At 41.8% G+C, this 24,282-nt stretch overlaps 2 protein-coding genes across 2 annotated transcripts; both read right to left on the bottom strand.

Annotated features, from left to right (window-relative positions):
• Window positions 1-246: 246 nt before the first annotated feature.
• On the bottom strand, window positions 247-3,267 carry GDF2 (growth differentiation factor 2). The gene is made up of 2 exons (XM_009482884.2): window positions 2,922-3,267; window positions 247-1,187 (listed from the first exon to the last, which is right to left on the bottom strand). The coding sequence occupies exons 1-2, from the start codon at window positions 3,265-3,267 to the stop codon at window positions 247-249; spliced, it is 1,287 nt and encodes a 428-aa protein (XP_009481159.1).
• Window positions 3,268-8,818: 5,551 nt separating this feature from the next.
• GDF10 (growth differentiation factor 10) lies at window positions 8,819-23,351 on the bottom strand. The gene is made up of 3 exons (XM_075717790.1): window positions 23,054-23,351; window positions 14,929-15,836; window positions 8,819-9,010 (listed from the first exon to the last, which is right to left on the bottom strand). The coding sequence occupies exons 1-3, from the start codon at window positions 23,349-23,351 to the stop codon at window positions 8,819-8,821; spliced, it is 1,398 nt and encodes a 465-aa protein (XP_075573905.1).
• Window positions 23,352-24,282: the final 931 nt, after the last annotated feature.

Here is a 24,282-nt window from a genome sequence, read left to right as displayed (position 1 = left end):
TCATTCAATCTCACAATTTTTTAATCCAGTATTCACTTTGCCATGATATATAATGCAGGCTATTTACAATGATTGCGATTCTTTAAATGCCAGTTTTCCTTTAAAATAAGCAGCAACAACAACAACCAGCCCCATACCCTGCTCCAAACCTTGTTTGCAAGGATTTTCATTTGCATCACTAATGTACAGATTTACACAGAGCAGAAAAAGAGGGTATTCTTATTCTTAGAGATTCTGCTTTATATACTACCTGCAGCCACATTCTGCCACTTTCATCCCTTCGTAGTTGTATATCAAAGTGGGCACACCAGCATCATCCTTATAAAGAATGGAGATTGAATCCAATTTAGTTGGAACACAACAGGCCTTGGAAGCTTTCTTTGGGTTTTGGAGATGCACCAGAGTTTGGACAATAGCATGTTTTGTTGGGGTAACGTTATCTGTCAGAGGGAAGAAGCAGCCTCCTTTACACTCAAAAGCCTCATAATCTTTTGGTGCAATGATCCAGGAATCCCAGCCAATCTCTTCAAAGTTCACATGGAGGGAAGTTCTCCGGCAGTGGTTGGCTCCGATGCTTCTCTTGCTTCTGGAGGAATGCTGGTGGGGCCCAATGATGGCCTTTTCCTCTCTCTGTTCTTCCTCTTCAGATGAAGTGTTGTTCTTTCCTAATTTCTTTAGCACACTTTCTTGTTCATGAACGATCATCTCCCGGAGCTCCACTTTGGTCTCTTTTGTCCCATTGCTGCGGTCATTGGAGAACACTATTAACAGGGGCAGATTTTTAGTGTCAGGGGTAACACTGATATCCAGCTTCCCACAAGTGAAACCACCCAGAGCCTTACTCTCTATAACAACCTCTAGCTTGTTTTTAGTCTTCAGTTTATCTGCCCTGACCCATCTTTTCACAGCGCTGGACACTTCAAACATCTCCCAACCACACTCCTGGATATTGTGGGAGACAAGGAAAGATTTGGTGCTTTCTGGGTTTTCCCAGTGGTCACCATCTAGAACATCATAAATGACCATATTGCCTTCCAGCCTAGAGAGAGACCCAACTTCCCTGTGACAGGAGATATAAATTCTCAGTTCAGCTCTGGTGATTTCCTCATATCGTGGAATAGAGATGTTGAAGAGCAAGATGTGTTTCTGAAATGGATTTTCTTCTGGTGAAGCTAAAGAAACAACATCTGCAATAGGAAATTAAAACACGTGGTTACAGTGCTTCTGACTGTCCAAGTAACTTGCTTTTAAAAGACTCAGGATGTATTTTGGGGGTAAAATAAGAGCATGGCTACCCAGCATTACAAAAAAAAAAAAAAAAAAAAAAAAAAAAAAGAGGTCTTCTGGTCAAGTTTCAAGGGCAGGGAGTGAAAAGTGGAAATGAAGGTCCCTGGTGTGGGTAATGCTTTCAACAAGATTGCATGGTCAGGTGAGTGTGTGGACGTGAGCATAAAGAGTCTGCCTAGAACAAGCTGTGGGTAGTGCTGGTCCGTATTGAGTTCATAAATAAGGCATCCGGGGAGTGTTCAGATTTAGCAATTTCCTAAAGAGATTTTTACATAAAGAATTCCTAAAAAAACCTATGAATTTGCTACTCTTATCATCATTCAATGGGATGAACTGCCCTCCTAATACAGAGAAGTATACTACATATTTAAGTGTCTCTAAGAATTAGCTGTGCTGAGGCTTTTGTTGTTGTCTTTAAATAACTTTGAAAGCAGCTTGGATTACTGGGAGTTTGGGGAAATAGAAAAGTTTTTGAAAATCCTGAACTGAAGCTTCAGGTTCTGTCTAAATTGGGACTTGGTGGTAAACAGCCTTTCATGCACAGGTCCCAGTCTGTTCCAGGCTGGACTCACTAAGCTTGTGTGGGTTTGGTTTGGTTTTGGTTTTGGTTTTTTTTTTTTTTTCCTGCAAAGGTATGTGCAGTACCAGCAACTCTGCCTTGGGAGGGGCAGATATTTGGCTGGAAGATCAGATTGGTGGTGTTTAAAAGTTATCACTGACTGATGTCTGTTTGATGGTCAATGTAAGATAATTACTCAATCATGGTTGCGCTTTAGGGCAATTTTACTTGGCTAATGTTGACACTTCTTCACAGTGTTTACCCACTAAAGCAGCAGAGAGGAGGGTGAGATATAGAAACTATAATCTAGCTCATACTGTTACGGTTTCTTTCAATTTCAGGACTAGGGGCTCTAATTTGGGAATTTGGAGTTCTCTGTAGTGCTGTTACCTGTGTATGTCTATTTTTCATATAAACAGAAGCTTTGATTCTCCCAGTCTCATTTTTATCACAAGGATTGCATTTACTTCTAACTTTCACTGTTTCTTTTGATGGAGCTTTTAAATGTCTATGTAATGTTACACAGACAGGGATCTTGAAGTTTTTAGTTGAGACAAGCTTGACTACCCATTTCCATATAAATCTTTCCATCTAAACCAGCATTTTGGGGGAGCACTGCTGTTCCTTGCTTGGATCCAGAGACACATTTCTCAGTAGGCTGCTGTGGTTTTTAAGCATGAGAAGAGCCCACCTGAAAGAAAAGCTCTCTAGCATGGATGTTTCAATTACAGATTATCAAAAGTTTGCATTCTAACATTAAAACTCAGTCCCAAATCTCTAGCTTTGAGAAACATGATTCATGTAAAGCCTGACAGTGCATCATGTCAGTTGATGCAATTGAGAAGATAATGTTGTACAGTAAAAATATCAATGAAGAAAATTAAAGGTAATTGTATTTTTTAAAAAGTTGAAAGAAACTATAGAGTAAGACCACAATCCAAAATTTTAATCTGGTTTCTAAAGAATCTGCGGAAGTTAGGCACTCAATTCCCTCTGAATTTCAAAAGAATTTGAGTACCTACTGTCCATGTACTTCTTCAAAAATTCTAGTCCACATATTTAGGACTTCTCCTACCTTCAGTACTGAAGCTCCTTACAATATTGGATGCAGGGATGGAGGACTTGTCTGCAGCATATCTGTTGTATAAATCAATCATGAACTGTGGTGGTTCTTCTTTGGTCTTCACTTGTGAGGGGACTTTTGACAAATTCAAACTCCTTAGTAAATCCGTCTTCATATTCTCCAGGAAAGATTTAAAGTCAAAATGAGTCTCGTCTTCCACTTCCTCAGCATCATGAAAGTGTGCATCAGACTTTCCTATAGCTGATAACTTGTCCCAATCTTCCAAAGGCTTGCCTCTGGTCAAACAGGCAATGATGTTGAAAACAGACAGTGCAGCTAATACTCCAAAATAATGCATTTCTTCTATATTTACTTTCTGATGGAAAGACAAGAGAACAATGGTATTTTAGGTGATTAAAAATCTTGTTTCATTACAGACAGAGGAAAGGAGACGGAAGGCAAACAACTGGAATGTCCTTTGCAAATCACTTTCTTGTGTTCTTTTTGCAGTCTGCTTCAAACCCCAGCCTCTTGTCAGTTGTCAAGCAGATTGGTTGTACACTTGCCCTTATCAGAGTCATTGATGCCATGCTTCAGCTTCTGTTATCTAGCAAAGCTCTTAGTTAATGAAGATTCTATAAACATCTGACAAACACATGTGGCTGGTGGGAAGGACATTGTATATTGTAAAGAATCCACATTTCACTTTAGGGTCATCATTGCTTAATTACACTCTTCTATCATTTCCTTGCCAACACAGAGAGAAGCTTTCTTAGGGACGTGAAAGATTACACTGTTTTCATCATAGAGAACTAGAACAAAGTTACTCTCTTAGCTATTAGTAAATAGCATCTCACAAATCTTTATTACAGTCCCTTCATATGCCATCAGAAAATCCCTGATCGTTTGATGCAGACCTGTGATTCTGCAAGACATGGTCTTATGACAATACAAACAACCTTAAAACTTCTTTCCGTTTATCAGCCAAGAGCTATTGTTTGTACACAGTGAAATATCTGGTTTATGTCAAGTTTGCTTCATGTTGTTTGCAGGCTTGTCCATTTTCGGTTTGATTCCTTTGCTGTATGGGAATTTAGTCTTGTTTTTATAGTATCTTATGTAATATATTTCTTAGATTCTTGATGGTCAGTCCGGTCCAAGAACAACCAGTCATTATTTCAGTGACCTCAAAATGAAGACAGAACCAGGCCTTCTAAGGCCACATGGAAACTAAAAGGTCTTCGTGAAGATACAGAAGATTATCTATGAAGATACTGTTATCCATGAGACGAATAGGCCAAGGCAAAAATACAAGAGTGATAATAGAATTTCTCATGATACAAAACAAAAAAAACCCTCTTTTATTAATAGACAAAAATATCACTTGCTATTTATCCTAATGAATGTGTTACGATTTAATCTAATGATACATAAGTGTTTTATCTGTACTATTAATATATCATTTTTTCTAAGCACAACTCAATCCATACTGTACACGTGCCATAAAGCCTGAAGAGTATTATGAGCTTTTATGTAAAAAAAATCTCATTGCAAAGATGTGGACAAGATTTTGTCCTTTCTGGCCATTCTTCTCCAGTTTTCTAGTGGTGTATACACAGTGTTTAAAGTGAGCCCAAACTTCTCAAATACTCACTTATGTGTCTGTTCAAGGGACAGCTGGGATCCAAGATTCTAGTTTATTATGTTCCTATGGTGTGAAGTCAGAAAGGTTTATTTGGTATTGATCCTGGTCTCCTGCATAGCAAGGCTGTTATGTTTCATTCAAGGCCTTTGTGTTTCCTACCTGCATGCAGAGCCCAGTTACTTGTGTTTGACTAAAACATAACTTTTTAAGGGTCTCCAGAACTTATCTGAAGATGTCAAAGAATCAAAGATTTCTTCAATTTTTGCAGCTCTTACTCGAAAAGATTGTCACTTACACTTAAAAACCCATGGTGCTTCATTTATTACCTCATTGTGCCTGGCTTCACCTTCTAGACAGTTCTTGTAACTTTCCGGCCGGCTTAAGGAGCCCCATAGCGCTGGCATTTTCTCTCTGTCAGAGTACTTGTACAGTGTAATCAAGTTACTTCTCAGTTTGCTTTCTGATGAAATAAACAGATTGTGCTTTTTAGTCATATGTTGTAAGACATTTTCTCTAACTGTTTTGGGGGGGGGTTTGTGTCTCTTTCAGAATTTGAATGTCTTTCTGAAAAGGTGAACACTGGGGCTATACATAGTTTTCTAGCGGCAGTCCACCAGTGCCACATGCAGAAATAAAATCTCCATTCCTTATGTGGTTCACTACTCCAGTGTGTATCTTTTCAAAGCTTTCATTAGCTCTCTTTATGTAGCATCACCCTGGATGCTCATACTGTGCTGTAAGTCTGTGATACCCACCAAAATTGTCTTAAGAGTTAGGGCTTTCAAGGGTGCAGTCTTTTACTCAGTGGGAGCAGCTTCCATTCCTTGTGCCTAGGTACGAAGTTCTGCATCTGTCTACCTTAACATGAATTTTGATTACATAAAGTGCAGGTAGATCAAGTAATCTATTTAAATACCTCTCTCCTAAACACTGTCTTCTGCAAATGCTGTGGGGGTTGTGATATACAGACTTCCAGTTCATATATAAAGATGTCAAATAGTGTCAGGCCAAGTGTCAGCTTTGCAGAAACTTTACAATGAACAGTTTCATTCAGTGGCAGTTCCTTTTGAAAGCTGCTCTTTGAGGTTTGGCAGTGAGACAGTTGTTAATTCATGTGATACACAAATATATTAATATTGTCCAGTGGTTTCTTTTAATTATGCAGCCTTTTACAAGTGAATTGAAATACTCCACAAAAACCTGGGTACATTCTAGCTCTTGCTGTTACCTTTGGCAATTAAACTGTGACCTCAAAGAATGAAATTGGATTTCTTTTAGAAAAAAATGTCCTTAAGACTTTGCTGGCTAGTGTCAGCTGTTTTTCTGTTTTATGTGTCTTTAATCATGCCATATTAATATATCCTCAATTCTTTTAGGATTAGTTAGTGGAATTACCTTGACCTGCTATCTTAAGTATTTGTCAATAGGAACTTTCTCTAGCAAATTAAACATAGAGTGGAATGGTTTATAGGATGTTCATAGAAATCAAAAGATCTGTTGGAACCAAGAGAGTAAGGGTATCGGGTGTCTTCCGCACAGCAGCTGACTGCATTTGTGCCATTTCAAATGCAAAGTTTCCTTTTCTAGAGGAAGATTAGACATCCAAATACCAAAGGGTTTTATAGGTATCCTACTGAGTATAGGAGTAGCATTTTCCCTTATGTCCTATAGACCTTATAACAGATCATAGGATATCTCTCTCCTAATTGCTTTCATCAGCACATCTTGGAAAGAAAGTTTGTACCGAAGGACTAATTCAAGATATAGAAAAGGTTCCTTAAGGAAAACAAAATGCAATAGATGAGAACATAAGCACAGGAAGCTAATATGTCATTCTGTTCAGAGCTGGTGCTAAATGGGAGCAAGACTAGACCTTCAGAAAAAGGGTAGATTTTCACAGAGAACAGAAATGACAGTGACTTAAGATACTTCAAAAAGTTTTATGCTTATGGCTGTTCTGTAGGAATAAACGATGAATTTCTGAGAACTTTCTAGTTTTTCTTTATACATTAGCATTACTTTGTCAACTGTAGTTGAGTTTCTCAAGATTTACAGAAACACAGGTCCCTACATTTTTAAGGGAGATCTTTAACAACAGTATACAAAGGTTTGTCCCAGGAGTTCCAGTGTATATCACTGTAGTACTTTGGAAGAAGAAATGCCTAGCTGGATCCATGATCTTTTTTGTCTGTCATAACAGGCAGTCACTACAAGGTGCCTTATTGAGAGCTGTTTAGGAGGAAGGAGCAAGGACTGCTGTGAAAGTAACCCTGCAGACACTCCCATACACACTGAATTTTGCTTTTATGTAGGTTAGCAGGAAGTACCACATTTACACACCTCTGTTGTCTGGGAATCTGCACCACATGAATATGGAATATTGGTGGCAGAAGTTACCTAGCGCCTTAGTAGGATAGGAGCCTTCCAGTTAGTCATTCATCAGAAAGTAGTATGCGTAGTATCCTTTCCCTAAACAATACAACTCTTAATAGGATAAGATAATGCAGGAGGTTAGACTGTCTCCTGAGGAGGAAACACTCCATATCTTGCAGTCTGTGCTACCTCACAGGCTTCAGAAGTTTGTTCTGCTCCTGGTCTGCCTATGCTATTGTACAGCAGGTGGGTGAAAATGGAATCTGTGGCAAGTGTGTCCTGGCATGCAGGGACACTGAGAAAGAGGACTGACAGGCACAATGATGGAACATCAGCTCTTAAAGGAGTGCTGTAGTTACAAGGACTACCATGAATGTATCAAGAGAGGATTGTACATGAGTTAGAGGGACGCAGAGACTTTGTTTCTATAAAGACTCCTAATGGAACCACTGCCAAATATTGTGTCCCATTTTGATGTTCATTGTTGGAAAAGAAAGTTAATGAAAGTTCTGGAAAGGGTTCAGAAAAGATCTGTGAGAAATTGTTTTGAGGCTTAGAATAAGAAATCAAAGTACCTATTTAAATCTTAGCCAAAATGTAATTTGACCCTGCTCTATATACTAAAAATACACAGTGAAAGTATTTTGGATAATAGATAAAAGGGATCTAATAAAATAGGTTACAGTAAGATCCAGTGAATTGAAGCTAAAGCTCAACAAATTCAGACTGGGATTAAGCCACTGCATTTGAACAAAGAGCACTAACTTTTGGAACAACTACTTGTAGTCCAGTAGAGATATTCTATCACATGAAATCTTTAAAGCCAAATTTATGCATGTTTTTCAAAGACATTCCCCAGCTCAAAACAGAAGTTCCATAATGCATGGTGCAGAAACTACTGGGAAAGGTTCTTTGATCTGTGCTATGCAGGAGGTCGGTCTAGATGATCATAGTATTCCCTTCTGTCTTTAATCTATTGAGGTGCATTATGACAAGCTTAACATGTATTTACATGTTTCCATCTAATTAACAGAATGTAACAGTGCATTTATAGAAAGACAATTCAACTATTTTTAGATACTACTGTACCTTTAATTTATTAGCTTTTGTTAAAAGCATGTAACAATCTAGAGGATATAAAGCATAATTTACAAAAATATAAATCTTGGTTATTTTATTTTTAGTATTTCAACAGATTACTGTGTAGTATGTGTTACTCAGAGAATATGTTTAACAACCTGAAATTATCCAGCAAACCAAAAGTGTGGGATATTACATATGTCTTTTGTCGAACAAATTATATATTAGGGAATGGTTACCAGAAATGGCTGTGTTAACATACTGTTTATATGAAAGCTTATGCAGTGCACTATACTTGCATCCTGAAGTAAATATACATTTTAAGCCCTTTATTACAGCATTTTTCAGTATAAATATACAGATTAAGAGTATGAGTGTTTTAGGCAAAAAGTTTTGATTTGTGTACAAAAGTGATATTCTAAAATAAACCTGCCTTTGCAAGTTCACTTCCCATCTTCTTGGTTAACTGAAGAGATAAAATAGTCAGAAAAATAGCATATAAAAACATATTTTAGTCCTTTGATTATGGAAAACTTTACACTTAAATTTCTCTCTAAAGGCCGGGTGTCTTGACTAGGTGGGTTAAGAAGATATTTGTAAAAGTTGAATTCCTGGAAGATGAATATGAAAGACAAATGATGACAGTAAGACATATCCTTCCAGGTGAGCACGTGTATCGTTTTAGTCTCTCCACATGCTTTCTGTAGAGGAACTGTAGGCTTGCATTCATTCATCAACACAAGTGGATTAATTTCCCATTTAGCACTTGCCCAGTATGCTTGGGTCTCGTTAAAGATGTGTTTGTATGAACTTATCGGCAGGCGCAAGTTTCAACCGACATATTGGGATATACCTTTAAAACAACGTTTTTGTTCTCATCTAAGAACAGGACACTGAGTGAGCTCATTTTGTCAGGAACACAGCAGGGTTCTGGGATGCCGGGAATGATTCCTACTGCTTTTACGATGCTCTGGATTGTAGCATGATTTGATGGCCGGACAATCTGGAACAGAGAAGGAAATAGTTATTGCTTCTTTTATGAGAAGTCACTTTCCCAGATGGACTTGGAAAATGACAACAATTATGTTTTTTTGTTTCTCAAAAAAGTGAATGTATGTGATTGAGTCACAGGGTCATGCAGCATAGTCAGTCCTTCACACTGCCAGCTTTCCTGCGCAGGGTGTATCCAACAGGTATCTTGTGTTCCTTATGCTGCCTTCATAAATACCAGAGGAGGGCACTGGTGGCACAGCCAGCAGTTAGCAGCCTGAAGAAAGAATGTCCCTGACTGCACCTACTAGATGCTGGAGGCAGGCATGCAGGAGAAAAGAACTAACGTGGGGGCACACTTCTCAGTTGCAAGATGTCATCTTTTGTTTTCTTAACCTCTTGTCTGACTTGGAAAATTGGCTACTGTAAGTATTTCCAAAACAAGTATCCCTATGTTTCCGGTAGTATTTCTCCTCATGTATGCTAACCTGGAATTAGTTACTTTTGCCCGGAGTAATTACTCTCTTTTAAAAGAGCGGAGTGCTCCAGAAGTAGTGTCCACAGGGGGGAGTTAGTCCAGAACAGTCAAACAACCTGACAGAGCCTTTCTGATCATGACAAACAAGTACTTCCTACCTGTAGTCTTTGTCTGCTTCCCTCTGCCTTCCTCACCAGGCTTTTTTTCCCCCCTGAGCTAGCAAGTGGAAGAAGAAAACAAAAGTCTGGGAGGGCAGGAAAAGCACGAAGTGAGGTTTCACAGCAGCTTTACATCTATATTCTGTTCAGGGTACTGAGCCACAATTTTATTTCTACTGTTGATTTTTGGATGCAGTAAACTGCAGGGAAAAATATTTGAGAAGAGAAGGCAGCCATTGGGCATAGCAGTAGTAAGAATAAGAAAATGAGAAAGTTAAGATATGTAAATAGTATACTGTTTACTAGTTAAATGTAACTCTTTTTTTTAGCCTTTATTCACAAGCTACTCTTTACGCTTGTAGTCTGAGCAACTGAATAGTACTAAACAGTTTTCACGACTTCTGTTGCTTGAAGTACATACAGTCAAGCACAGGTTTATTGATGACGGAGTGACAACCTTTCTTTGTCATTGCCTCAGCATAGCATGGAATGCATATGCTCCAGTTACATGAGGCAATAATATGGCATGCAACCCACCACTGAGGCTGAAGCTTCAGTGACTTAGAGTCATAGAATCATAGCATCATTTAGCTTGAAAAAGACCTTTAAGATCATCCAGTCCAACCATTAACCTACACTACCAAGTCCACACTAAACCAATTAAGGGTAGACCAGACTAAACCATGTCCCAAAGTGCCACATCTACCCGTTTTTTGAACACTTCCAGGGATGGGGACTCCACCACCTCTCTGGGCAGCCTGTTCCAATGCTTGACTACCCTTTCCGTAAAGAAATTTTTCCTAATTTCCAGTCTAAACCTCCCCTGGTGCAGCTTGAGCCCATTTCCTCTTGTCCTATCGCTAGCTACTTGGGAGAAGAGACCAACACCCACCTCACTACAACCTCCTTTCAGGTAGTTGTAGAGAGCGATAAGGTCTCCCCTCAGCCTCCTCTTCTCTAGGCTAAACAATTCCAGTTCCCTCAGCCGCTCCTCATAAGGCCTGTGCTCCAGACCCTTCACCAGCCTTGTTGCCCTTCTCTGAACACGCTCCAGCACCTCAATGTCTTCTGTTCAGTTGTCGTGCTTGAATACTGTCCCAGAAAATGAGTACAGTAATGGCAGGAAAATTGTGTTAGTCCTATCAGGCTTTTTGCTACAGTTTCATGAGTTTTCTGCATGGATCTGGTATATGTGGCATATGAAATCTTTCATCACTATTGGTACACAGCTGCATATCGGGTCGAAAATGACATCTGTGGGGCAAGAACTAGGGATTTGCACACCTCCACGTGGAAGCAAGTGAGAAGAATTAATGTCTCATATCTTCTCTATTTTTCAAATAATAGTTGAGTATATGCAAAACATAATTTTTCATTTCAACATGAAAAGTTATGTAGGCCATGGGTATATCAAAGGAGATATTTGCTTTAAGTGTAACATATCAGAAAATCAGATCCAAACCTTAATTGCTATTAAGGCTTCCAGATGTTCCTTAACTAAAGCGACCTCATTTGAGCCATTACAAGGAGGAGCTATGAAATCTGTCCTTGATCCTTCAGAGCTTCAAGACAGCATCCCTATTAGCCAAGTCCCAACAAGTGACCAATCCTGGAAAGTGCCTTTTTGTAACGGGCATATGTGGGCATAATTAGCAACAGCTTGCTCTCTCATGCCACCCTTCATCTTTAGATTTCAAAGCTGTCCACAAACAAGCAGCAATGAATTAGTCTCACAGCTGCTACATGAAGTAGAAATAAGCTTCCACCCGCATTGGCCACATCAGCAAATCTGGACAGCAAGAGAGACAGAAGTAGCTTTTGTGTGTTTAAGCAACTGCAGAATTTAGAAATTCAAAGAACTAGAGCTTCTAGAATCAAGTTCTTACTTTAAACTTTATGAAAAACATCCTGCAGTGTTCCTAGCACCTTTATTATTTCATATTGTTATTTGAAATAGTCATGGATCCTAATGTGCTACTGAAACAGAATTTGTTGACCCCATGCAGCAGATAGCCGTCATTGCCCTCAGTGCCAATTACTGACTTACAGGATTCCTGGGTGTGAACCTGCAGAAGATCCTACCAGGATCTTCTCCAGCTGTGCAGTATCTAATATCTGGAAGGAACAAACAGATGTGAGCAAAGTCTAGCGTGAGCAGCTGTCTACCAAGACAACAGCACTAACTGGGTTTCTAGTGCCTGCAAGTGCATACACTATGCACAAAAATGCTTATAGAGAAAAATGCTTACTATGGACTATTATTCCGTACAGAATCCGCCTGCCTGAGCCCTACATCCACAGCAGAGCCAGACAGCACACCCATCCCACATCCAGCCAGGCTCTGAATTTTCCAGCCTTTCTGGAAACCTGGCACGAGTGTTCAGTGATCATGGGCTAGGCTTCACATTAGTGTTTGTACCAATGTGCTAAAGTGGAAAGCTTGAAATAATGAGTTGAATGCCCAGGAGTAATGGCACTGAGGAAGTGCTAATGTTTTAACTGCTGGCTACTAAGTTACATACAGCAGGCCAGGTTTCTGCTCTTACTTAACCTCTTGGACAATCCTAGCTTGGGAACATTTTGGGCCTCAGAAAATAGAAGGATGGTGATGTAGCCAAAAAGCAATTGAACAGCAGGTTTGAAATACTTTAGATGCTCCCTTTCTGCCTGGCTTACACCCCTTTATGTTTTATCATGAATTTGCCCCTCAAAAAACACCACACCCCCTCCATCCTAATAAGCAGTACTTCTTAGCTTCCAGAAAGTTTTGTTTTCAGGTTTGAATTCAACTCTTAAAATGAAACTCATGAACTGATACACTTAAGCAGATGAAATAAAGAGAATTCTAATTACTGTAGACCAGGGAAAGGATATGTTCCCACCTACTTATACCACACATAGGACTAGCATTAATTTGGCAAATGCAGCAGTGGAGCCAGGCATTATTAACCATGTAAGCTAGTCTTCCCCCTCACAGTTCAGGGAATAAGAACTTCAGCATTAAGGTAGGTGAACTTGCTATAACAAGATTTGTACCAGAGCTGTTTTGTACCTAGAACAAGAATTGCAGTTATTAAAGTAGATGTGCAGAGTGACATAGTGATACTTTAAAAAAAAAAAAAATCATACAATGTGATGATTCTCAACATGCCAGGTATATAAGTATAATTCGATCTCCACAGTTCTAAAAGAGTACCTTGGAAATAAGGTGTCTGTTGTCCATCACAGGTTGACTGTGTAGACCAAGACTTCATGAACTGCCTTCATCTGGGAGTGCCAAGATTGTATGCATGCTTTCCTGAGTTAGGGTATATATGCAAGAACAAAAGCTATTTCTCCCTCCATAATTTTTAGGAATTCTTATGCTCTGACCTGAAGCTTCATTCATGCTGATGTCCTAGTTATCTCTGTTCATTTGAAACAGTAATTTTAAAAAGTTACAACTGTGAATTTGCCTCTATTTTTTTCCCCTCTTAAAAATACAAAGCTAACAAAAAGTAGACCTCTTCCAAATCAAACCCAGTCAAAGAGTGTGTCAAACTAAAAATCCCCAAATCTGTGTATCTGTGATTTAGTTTTAAATTTCTCTCTTTTTTTTTTTTTTGTTTGTTTTGGGTTTTTTTTGCACCAAGATGCTAGTGCAACCATGTTCATTTATCTAGGAAACAAGTATCAAACTTGTGTTTGAACTAAAGTGTTTTTGATGTACAAGGGAACCTTTATTATATAGCAAGTAATATTTCTAGATAAGACATTAAACAGGTCAGCAATATAGACTTATTTAACTATTCCAGCTAGAAATGGATCCACTCTTTTGGTTCTGTCAGCTTTTGTACCACGCTGTTTTGCTCACAAGAAGCCAGATGTGTTAAATATATCTTTTTTTTTTTTTTTCTTTGGTACGTGTGAATGGTGCATTAGGCTGTGGGTCTATGGCAAAGGACCCATATTCCCAGGCTTTGTTTTATTTTGGATAAGTTAAGTGGTGATTGCGTTGCATGATCTCTTTATACTATAATAAAAAAAGTGAAGTTGTATGTGAGCCTGTGCAGGCTTTAATTTTTACCAGACCATATATCAGTTTATGTATACATGGTTAAGCACTGGCCAGCTACACAAGAACATGTGGTCAGATTTGTACACCCTACCGTGATGTCTGTATTTCCACTGTTCATGGACTTACACTAGCCTGCATATCTGCTCTTCCTGAAATCATACTACTTATTTCAACACAAACATACATCAATCTCCCTGTATGTAGAGTAGGGCAGATTCCTGTCTCAGAGCTTTGAAATTCTCTGCTGTAAAAGACTATCCATTATTTATGTGCTGAGTGACCACATGCAAAAATATCAGTAGAATAAATAATCAGGCCATTTGTAGGTAGACTTGCAAAATAATTACAGTTTCTAAACATCCAGGTTATGCAGTGCTTCAAATCCTCCCCTCCCTCATTAGTTGAAAGCCCTATAAAATGCCAATAATTCTCTTGCTACATAGGATTGCCAGAATTTCTACTTCTTGCCATAGAGCAAGTGAGTGGGAGTGGGCCAAATCAAAATTCCATTGGAGCAGGAGTTCACGTTTGCCTCTCTATTAGCAAGTTTCACACTGCTTCCATAGGAGGAATTCAGTACACTAGCTTTAGAGTGTTACAGATAGCTATGTGGCATTTCCAGCCACATAAGGTAAATCAACTTTTTTGTTCCAGCAGGATTATCTTAATATTAAGAATTTAGTAAATTAAAAAGGCACCAGAGAATTTTGAGACACAAATATCGGCTTAACCAGCATTCTTAATTTCAAAGTGACAAGCAGTTTCTTAAAGTTAAAAACACCTCAGTGTCACTACTCTGCATTTTTCTTCTAAGGTATTACCAGTGGAATTCAGAAATACTCTGATACCATAGCTTGTTGTATTATTAGCATATAATACTTCATATTTCTGCTACCACAACAGAGTAGTTTGGTGATTTAGTGTGTGTAACCATATTTTAATAAGCTGCATAAGTCTTTATGTTATGGTTTCAAGATATAAGATGATAAATTGTAAGATAAACCTGACATGTTTTTCTTATTCTTCAGATTACATTTAAAGATAACTTGGAATCTTTTTGCACTCTGATGAATAAGTTGATGAAAACAATATTGCTTAAATTATTTAGGCTGAACAAGGCAACGTAACACAGTGAAAAAGGTAAAAATCTAAAGGAAAATATAACTCAAGAAGTAGCTGGATAGTCAGAACAGCAGATCTACTGTTTGCAAGCTAACAACAAGAAAAAGGCGTACTACCTTGGGCATTGGAAATTCACATGCCCCTGCACAGTAGTAGGCATCAAATGATTTGGGAGATATGATCCATTCATTCCAGCCAATATCAGCAAAGTCAACTTTCATGTATCTTCTTGAACAAATCCTTGGCTCATTCCATTGTTTTCGCCTTGCTTTCTTCATTGTTTTCTCATCGAAATTTAGCACCTGAGACTTTGTAAGTGTTTCCGTATTTTCTTGTCCTTTTCTCCTTCGGTCTTTGCGTGAGGTTTTTGGTTTCAAGGACTTGTAGGCATTCTCCCATATGTCATGTTTGTTGTATTTATTGTTGTTATAATCTACTTCTGGCAACTCATTGTTCTGAATAGAGCTAGAGAGGTATGTATCCCTCCTCACTCGGGTATCAGTAGAAGCATTAGAGGATAGATTTGGGTCCCCATCATTGGAAGGGAATGGATCATAACGCTGTAGGGTGACTGCCACACTGTTAGGTTCAGAGATTGCAAGATCATTGGCATAAACTAGAATATAAGGTAAATGACTGGCGACCTGTTCAGGGAAGCTCTGGTGTTTCTCCCCAGAATCAAGCTCAGCGCAGAGAATGAGCTCTCCAGCTCGTTTTGATTCTTTTATGATGTGTGAAATGTCCTTTGCATGCCAAGCCCCTCGCCTTTGAATAAACACGGTGATGTTTCCTTTCACTAGTCCATAGGCAGAATTCTGGTGAATGCTTTGGAAAATGAGGTTGAGCTGCAGGATCGGAGGCAGGTGAAGGAGGCGGCAGGATGAGTTCTTGGACCGCTTACAAAACATTTCCCGGTGCCGAGGGCGTTTGTCAGCATAGAAGTGAAAAGTGGCAGCAAGGATCATCTCTGAATCCTGCATGGATGTCAGATTGAAGCAGTACAAGGGCTTCTGGGCCAAGAATTCTGCAAGAGAGCAAGGAAAACGTGGATAAATATCTGAGAGAAAAAATGGTAGTGAAACCCTTATTCCTATGTAAGTGGTTTAACAAATTTTGCTTCCATTTCATTTATAACAAAGTCAAGCTCAGAGAAGCTATCAAATTTGCCTGTGGCAGAGCTCAGAATGGTGCCTTAGTATACTAACTGAAAGCCAGGTTTCCAGTTAATACTCAAATTGGTCTAATCTAAAACTGACTGCAAAGATTCCCGAAAGATCTCTGGGTGCTAACTCTGTGGGCAACAGCATATGAAGTTCATCATCCGTAAATAGTGCACAAGAGATGTTTCGCAAGGGGTCTGGAAGTGAGCAGTGCGACATATTTTGGGGGCCATTACTCTTATGAGCAATCCTCCTTTCCAGTATACATCATGGAGGAGCTTTTTTTTAAAGCACTGTGAAACCTACTTGGTTTCTAAGACTTGTGTTTTGATCAGGGAGGAAATTAGAAAAGCAAAAGCCCAGCTAGAACTCAATCTGGCCAGTGCTGTAAAAGACAATAAAAAATGCTTTTATAAGTACATCAGCAATAAAAGCAGAGCCAAGGAGGATCTCCATTCTTTGCTGGATGTGGAGGGGAACATTGTCACCGAGGACAAGGAAAAGGCTGAGGTACTTAACGCCTTCTTTGCCTCTGTGTTCAACAGCCAGACTGGTCATCCCCAGTGTACTCAGGCCCCTGAGCTAGAGGATAGGGATGGGGACCAGAATGGAGCCCACATAGTCCAGGAGGAAGCAGTTAATGACCTGCTATGCCACCTGGACGCTCACAAGTCTATGGGGCCGGATGGGATCCACCCGAGAGTACTGAGGGAGCTGGCGGAGGAGCTCGCCAAGCCACTCTCCATCATCTATCAGCAGTCCTGGTTAACAGGGGAGGTCCCTGATGACTGGAGGCTTGCCAATGTGACGCCCATCTACAAGAAGGGCCGGAAGGAGGACCCAGGGAACTACAGGCCTGTCAGCCTGACCTCGGTGCCGGGGAAGATTATCGAGAGGTTCATATTGAGCGAACTCCACAGGCAAGTACAGGTCAACCAGGGGATCAGGCCCAGCCAGCATGGGTTCACAAAAGGCAGGTCCTGCTTGACCAACCTGATCTCCTTCTATGACCTGGTGACCCGCCTGGTAGATGATGGAAAGGCTGTGGATGTCATCTACCTGGACTTTAGCAAAGCTTTTGACACCGTCTCGCATAATATCCTCCTCAGGAAGCTGGCAGCTCACGGCTTGGACAGGCATACTCTTCGCTGGTAAAGAACTGGTTGGGTGGCCGAGCCCAGAGAGTAGTGGTAAATGGTGTTAAGTCCAGTTGGCAGCCGGTCACGAGCGGTGTTCCCCAGGGCTCTGTTTTAGGGCCAGCCTTGTTCAATATCTTTATCAATGATCTGGATGAGGGGATCGAGTGTGCCCTCAGTAAGTTTGCAGACGATACCAAATTGGGTGGGAGTGTCGATCTGCTCGAGGGTAGGATGGCCCTGCAGAGGGACCTGGACAGGCTGGATCGATGGGCCGTGGCCAACTGTATGAGGTTCAACAAGGCCAAGTGCCGGGTCCTGCACTTGGGTCACAACAACCCCATGCAACGCTACAGGCTTGGGGAGGAGTGGCTGGAAAGCTGCCTGGCAGAAAAGGACCTGGGGGTGTTGGTAGATAGCCAGCTGAACATGAGCCAGCAGTGTGCCCAGGTGGCCAAGAAGGCCAACAGCATCCTGGCTTGTATCAGGAATGCTGTGGCCAGCAGGAGCAGGGAGGTGATTGTCCCCCTGTACTCAGCGCTGGTGAGGCCGCATCTGGAATACTGTGTCCAGTTTTGGGCCCCTCAATACAAGAAAGACATTGAGGTGCTGGAGCGTGTTCAGAGACGGGCAACGAAGCTGGTGAAGGGTCTGGAGAACAAGTCTTATGAGGAGCGGCTGAGGGAACTGGGGTTGTTTAGCCTGGAGAAGAGGAGGCTGAGGGGAGACCTTATCGCTCTCTACAACTACCTGAAAGGAGGTTGTAGTGAGGTGGGTGTTGGTCTCTTCTCCCAAGTAGCTAGCAATAGGATGAGAGGAAATGGTCTCAAGCTGCGCCAGGGGAGGTTTAGACTGGAAATTAGGAAAGATTTCTTTACGGAAAGGGTGGTCAAGCATTGGAACAGGCTGCCCAGAGAGGTGGTGGAGTCCCCATCCCTGGAAGTGTTCAAAAAACGGGTAGATGTGGCACTTTGGGACATGGTTTAGTCTAGTCTGCCCTTGATTGGTTTAGGTGGGCTTGGTAGTGTAGGTTAATGGTTGGACTGGATGATCTTAAAGGTCTTTTCCAACCTAGACGATTCTATGATTCTATCTGCTTGAAGTTAATGACAACTACTGTTGAATAGGAGCTGACTTAAAATTCAAACTCCATTTGATATACCTTCTTTTTAGCTAGTTGAACAATTTGTGCTCAGGTCACATCTCTACCCTCCTCTCAAGGCAGATGACCAATTTTACACTAATAACTGTTTACACCACGTTTGTTTAAACAGTAGAAACCTCTCTTAGTGCATTAAAATGTAATCCCAGAATCCAAAAGACCGTGCCTTCAGTCTATCATTGTGAAAAGTTGCTTTTTTTTTTTTTTTTTTTTTTAACTAGCTCAAGAGTATACAGGAAAGTGGTGGCAGAACCAAGAAGTGATTCCTGTTCTCCCAAGCTCAGACTGGTACTTAGAATGCATCAAAGGACTACAGTGGGTAAGTTTGCATCTTTAGTTAACCCAAGTGGACAAACCCTCTGGCAGCCCTTTTTGACATACCTGGCAATTCTCTGGCAGGAGGGAGAAAAAAAAAAACCAAAAGCAAACAAAAACCAACAAACCCAACAGCCAGTCTTCCCAGAAACACTTAGTTTTCTTTTTCAACGCACTGTGGATGATAAGCCACAGAAATTTTGGCAACAACAGAAAGGCAGTACTGTTGACTGCCACCTGTCAGGATGTTCTTCCTTTTAAGCACAGTTTCATTTGAAAAATGGAAATTAATAGTGCTACATCTTACTTAATTGGTGCTTGCTGTCTTCCAGTTCATGCTGGATAGAACCATCATTTGGACTAAACGACAGCAGGTTAGGATGCTCATTAATCCCAGGCCCACATAGACAGTCTGAAAGTACAAGTGTTCAAGTATGCAATTTCCATCTACACCATCTGTATTTTTTTTCCTGATGCAGTGAAGTGGAACAGCTTGTACTGATGCCCACATAATGGTTTCATAGGTGGCAGAGAGGCTGACAGAAACAGTATTCTGTGATGAGAACCTATTTGTTTTTGTCAGTTCAGGACAGGATTCCTATCAGTAAACTTTTAATCAACACTAGTCTTATGCACAGGTGCTCATACTTAAGAGTTTAGATTCTATTCAAGTCTTTGAAGCATAGAAATTTCACAAGGCTGCTAGCCTGTTTTTCAGACCAAGGAAGAGAATAATCATAGTACTTCCTTTAGAACACCAGGCTGTTATTAAGGTTTGTTCATTTCAGAAGGCATGTTTTTAAAAAAAGAAGTCTATCCACTGCCTCTCCCCTCGTGAGCTGTGTACAGTTGAAATTTTTAATATTTTTTTTTTAGTAGTAGAATGCTCCTACCACCATCAGTTCTATAGATATGACTATGAAACATAGGCATCGCTAGGATAAAGGTGTTCCAAACTCAGATGGGAAGGTAACTTGTAATGATAGCTCAGAGAAAGGGAGTTTTAATTAATCTAAATTAATTCTGCATTCTAGAGTGAAACAAGCCCTTCAGAAGTCAAAATGCTTTGTAGAATGGAATAGAATCTGTGAATCTGCAGCTACTGAAAAGCCAGAAGCCTGGAAGTACAGGCTTTTTAGGGATTGAGGAGACTTGAGTTTTGGGTGGAGCATAGTCATATTTATCATGTTGCATCAGGTCGCTCAGGCTTTTACCAACCTATCAGCCACGTATTGTTACATTTTCCAGGTCTACTCTGAGGTGAACTGTAGTAGCTGCATACATTAAAGCTGTTAATATTTTACTGATTGTATCTACCTCTGATCACTGTAGACAGCTTCAAGTTAGGAATACAGGCAATATGTGTGGAGGATACATGTGAGAGATTGATAGAGAAAAAAAGGCAAATGGCCAAGGAAAGAAAATACTAGCCTTTTGTACATAATCCACATAGGAGAATGTTGCGTTGCAGTAAGTGAAGATTAGCAAAACAGATTTACATGGTGTTTCTGATGACACATTTGTGAGAAAGAAATATGCAGAGAACCTCATTTAAAATATTTTAAGCTATGAAATTATGTTAAAGCAAGGCTCTAGAGGCCAGAATTACAGTTCCCTGCATAATCTTGATTTTGTTTTCTTGCACATATGCATTATGATATAGTCTTAATTAAATGGCTGCTATTTTGTATTATTCACCAAGGCCTTTGCTTCATTTAGTACAGAGGATAGATGATGTTCAGGGAATAAGCCCGAGCTGCAAGAGTCTATTTATGGGGAAGTTTCATGGCTTAGACAGCAGATTGCTGCCATGAAGACCAATTCCCCCCAATCTCAGCAACCTAGGTGAAGCTGGACAATAACTCAATAGTTCACATTTGGTCACAAACCACTTATGATTTAACTGTGTGACTAACTTGAGTCAATTGGTGCTGTTTTCTAAAGCTACAAAATTCCATGAAAACTGAAAAGCACCTAAAGAAAAAAAAGAACTTGAGAAATTAGTTCATAGACTGTCTCTCAGCTCCTTATCAGAGAAACAATGAACTCCTGTGAACACACATAGAGGTGAGCTGAGAGGAAGTGATCAAATGTTTGTGAAGCACTCTTCCTGAAGTGGTAAGTACTGCTAGAGGAACATGAAGAAATTGTATTTGGAATGTGTGCAAATAGCACATGCATATATATAGCAAGTACCTCACACTGAATATGGGGAAATATTACATATTCAATAATGCAGTCAACACCATCTATCCCTGTAAGGGATATGTAGGATGGCAATACAACTGTGTAGTTGAGACCTCAATAATGCATATGACAAAGGAGCAAACTAAGTCTGGACCAACATTTGGCACCTCTGGAGCCCTCATCTTGACAACCACAACCAACACTGATGCTCAAGTGTCCCCTAACAAACAGCCTTAAGCTGCAGTGTAGGAAGAAGAGGTTACAGATTTTCTGAAAGACATAGTTGTGGGGGTTTTTTTTGGGTTTTTTTTTTTTAAATACAAAACAAAACCCCAAACAACCCAGAGAAAAGTGAGTCCATTGCTTGGGATAATGAAAAGGAAATTGTAGGTGTAGTCTGTTTTGTTTTTCTCAATAGGATCAGAATTATCATCTGTATTTTATAAAGAACAGACATTCCACATGTCTTGTTAGGAGAACATGCCAATTTCTTATTTCAGAAGAAAACACTAGAATTTCTTGGAGGAGTTGAAGAAAAACATACTGCCAGACAAGGTTCTTCACCCCTCCCTCATCTTGTGTCATTCTATGGTTCATTTCAGACTGTTCATCACTAGGTTGATAAATTACAAAAGAAATACAATTTATAGTCATAACAAAGGAGCATTGCAGAGGAGCTTCTACTTTCATGCCATGTTACTGCATGGAAGAGATGGGATCTGCTAGAGAAGGTACACAGATGGGACACAGGAGTTTTGGACATAGGTGTGCTTTATTTCCGTTGCATGGAAAGACAAGTTACTTCCAAGCATCTCTGCCTTTGTTTCATGGTCTGACAGATGAGCATGGGTTTGTAGTTGTTCAGTACAGTCTATCTGTGGGTAGAAAATGCTGCTATTTTAGTGTTTTAAACTGCTTAGATGCAAGCAACTTGTTCAGCAGATTAATTAAAAATGAAGAAGAATATAGTGCAATCCTTGCATTCTTCCCAAGTCACTCTTGTGGTCCAGGGCCCTGGGTAGCAACCAGTAGCAGCTGCTCAGTTCACAGAAAAGTAAGAGTGATAGCAGGACATCATGGAATAACCATCCACAGTAGAAGTTCCTTCCTAACCCCTATTAGATAGCAGCTGCTAGCTAATGATCTAGAGCACAATGATTTATTTCTCTCCCAAGTGTCTGCACTTGCTTTGCATCCTAACTCCTAGATTTCTAGACATTTTCATTAGCCACTTACCTTTCCATGGTATCTCCTCCTCCTTGAATACAATTACTTTTTAATATTACATTTGACATAGGATAGAAATTAAGTTGGGGTGCACTAGAAAATATGAGTTATTGTGCGATATTATAGTAACCATTCCCTAAAACTCTGTATGCTGCATTGTATTCTATACATGAGACTTAAATGTAGGAGAAATAGATTGAAACTCACAAAAGCAAATTTTGAGTTCTTCTATCGGATGTGCCTATAAAAAAAATGAGTATTTCTGGCAATTTAACAAAAATTATATTCTAGAAACTGATGTAATTTGTATTTTAAGAGCTAAGATCTTAGTCATAGTCTGTAAGAGTTAACCAAAGTAGTAAGACATTTTCCAGAAAAGATATTTTGGGTTTCCTTGGCAAAGGATAACAAATTTAAGGAGTATTAACTACGCAAACCTCCGCTTCATTATTTTGAGGTAAGACTGGGATAAGGAAGGTGTCGTTTTGACACAGTGTATATATGCTCTTCCACCCTCGTGATCAAGCCAAGTAAAGCTGGGGAGAGGGCGGTCAGAGCGCTGTCTTCTCAGGTTTAGGCAGTGCAATGAAGTTAAGATCCCGAGCAGTTTTAGGCAGTCCCGTAGGCGGCACTCTTCCTAACAGAAACTTGCGAGCCTGCGAGAAGAGCCGGAGGAGAGGACCTGCGGCTGGAGCACTCGCTGTGGCTGGGCACTCCAAGTATCCCCGAAAAGATCTTTGTGCCCGGTGCGGTGTGCACCGGGAGCAGCGCTTCCGTCGCCGACGGCTTGCGGAGGGCGGAGGCTTTCTGAAGGGGGATACCTGGTTGCCGATACTCTCGGGGGAGGGGAGGGAGCCGGTGGAGCCCGGGAAGGTGGGAAGCTCCGCAGGGCGGAGGGGGGACGCCGTGTCCGCGTAGCTAGCAAGGGTCCCCCCGGCACTCGCCCAGCGTGACGCCCCCCGCAGTCACGCACAGCCTGGGCGCAAACCCGTCACCTCAGGGCCCAGGGGGAGCGCGGGGGCTCCCCGCTCCCCCCGCTCCCCGCCCGTCTTACCTGGCCTGCCTTTGAAGCTGCGGACCGTGTTGCCGTCGCCGGGCCGGCTCCCTTCCCGGTTGTACTTCTCGTAGAGCTTAAGCATGTGGACAGCTACCATGTCCTGAGCGAAGCTGCCCAGCGCAGGGGGCGGCGAAGAGGCCCCGCGGGGGTCGCGGCCGGGGGAGGACGGGTCCCGGGCGGCCGGCGGCTCGACGGGGCAGGCGGGCTGGCTGCCGGCGCCCTCCCCCGCGGGCGAGCGGCAGCCCCCATGGCCCAGGGCCCACAGCAGGAGGCAGCAGGTCAGGCGGCCGGCCATCGGCGGGATGCTGCGGGGCGGCCGGGCACGGAGCGGCGGCGGCTCGGGCGCTGCCTGCGTCTGGGTCTCCCGGTTGGCCCTGCCGCACCGGGGCGAGGGGGCGGCGGGGCCGGGGAGGGAGGAGGGAGGGTGGGGGCGGCCCCCCCCGCCGCCGCTGATGCCGCCTCCGCCGGGCCAATCCCCGGGCCCGGGGGCGAGGAGCTGCGGCCCGGGGGCGGCGGAGCGGGGCGCGGGGGGAGCTCGCGGGAGGGGACGCTGCATTCCTCCGAAGTGGGGCTTCCCCGTTCTTTAAAGCGTAGCGGGGAAAGGAGCTAAATTAATTAGCGCACGGCCGCTGATTGGAGACACATGGCACCGCCGCCGCTATGGCAGCGAGCGCTGCGGCAGGACGGCACCTTGGCTGCCTGCGCCAGCGCGGCGGTGGTGGTGGTGGTGGTGGTGGTGGTGGTGTATGTGTGGGTGTTTGAAAATAATTTCTAAAAGATAGAAGCAAATAGATAACAAGCGGGCAGGCAGGCGGTGGAACGGACGGGAGGGTGGGTGGATGGCAGGGACAGCATGAGAAGGAATGGGTGCAGAAGGAAGTGGAAGGGGGTCTTTTCTGTTTCGATCGGCAGAGCTGACAGTGCCGTCTTGGAAAGGCAACGCTGGAAATAGCGTTTGTTTCAAGGATCCCGGAGAAACGAGAAGTCCCCGGTGGGTCCACACTCTGGAAGACCCGGTGTGAACTAGCCAAGAGTGCAACAAGGGTCACTGATAATTCCAAGCAGATACTTAAACAGTAGGGGTTAAAGGGGCTGTGCATGGGTAAACTTTCATCATTGGGCTATTTCTATGTGTGATCTGAAGGAGGAAAATACTGGTGTGAATTTCTGAAGGATTTACATGGCTTAGGTCGGAGGGGGTTGATTTAAAAGTGAATGGTGCATGT

Source organism: Pelecanus crispus, chromosome 10, assembly GCF_030463565.1.
Source record: "Pelecanus crispus isolate bPelCri1 chromosome 10, bPelCri1.pri, whole genome shotgun sequence".
NCBI lineage: Eukaryota > Metazoa > Chordata > Aves > Pelecaniformes > Pelecanidae > Pelecanus > Pelecanus crispus.
Note: the sequence above shows the minus strand (reverse complement) of the source record. Positions and strands in the feature narration are given on the sequence as shown.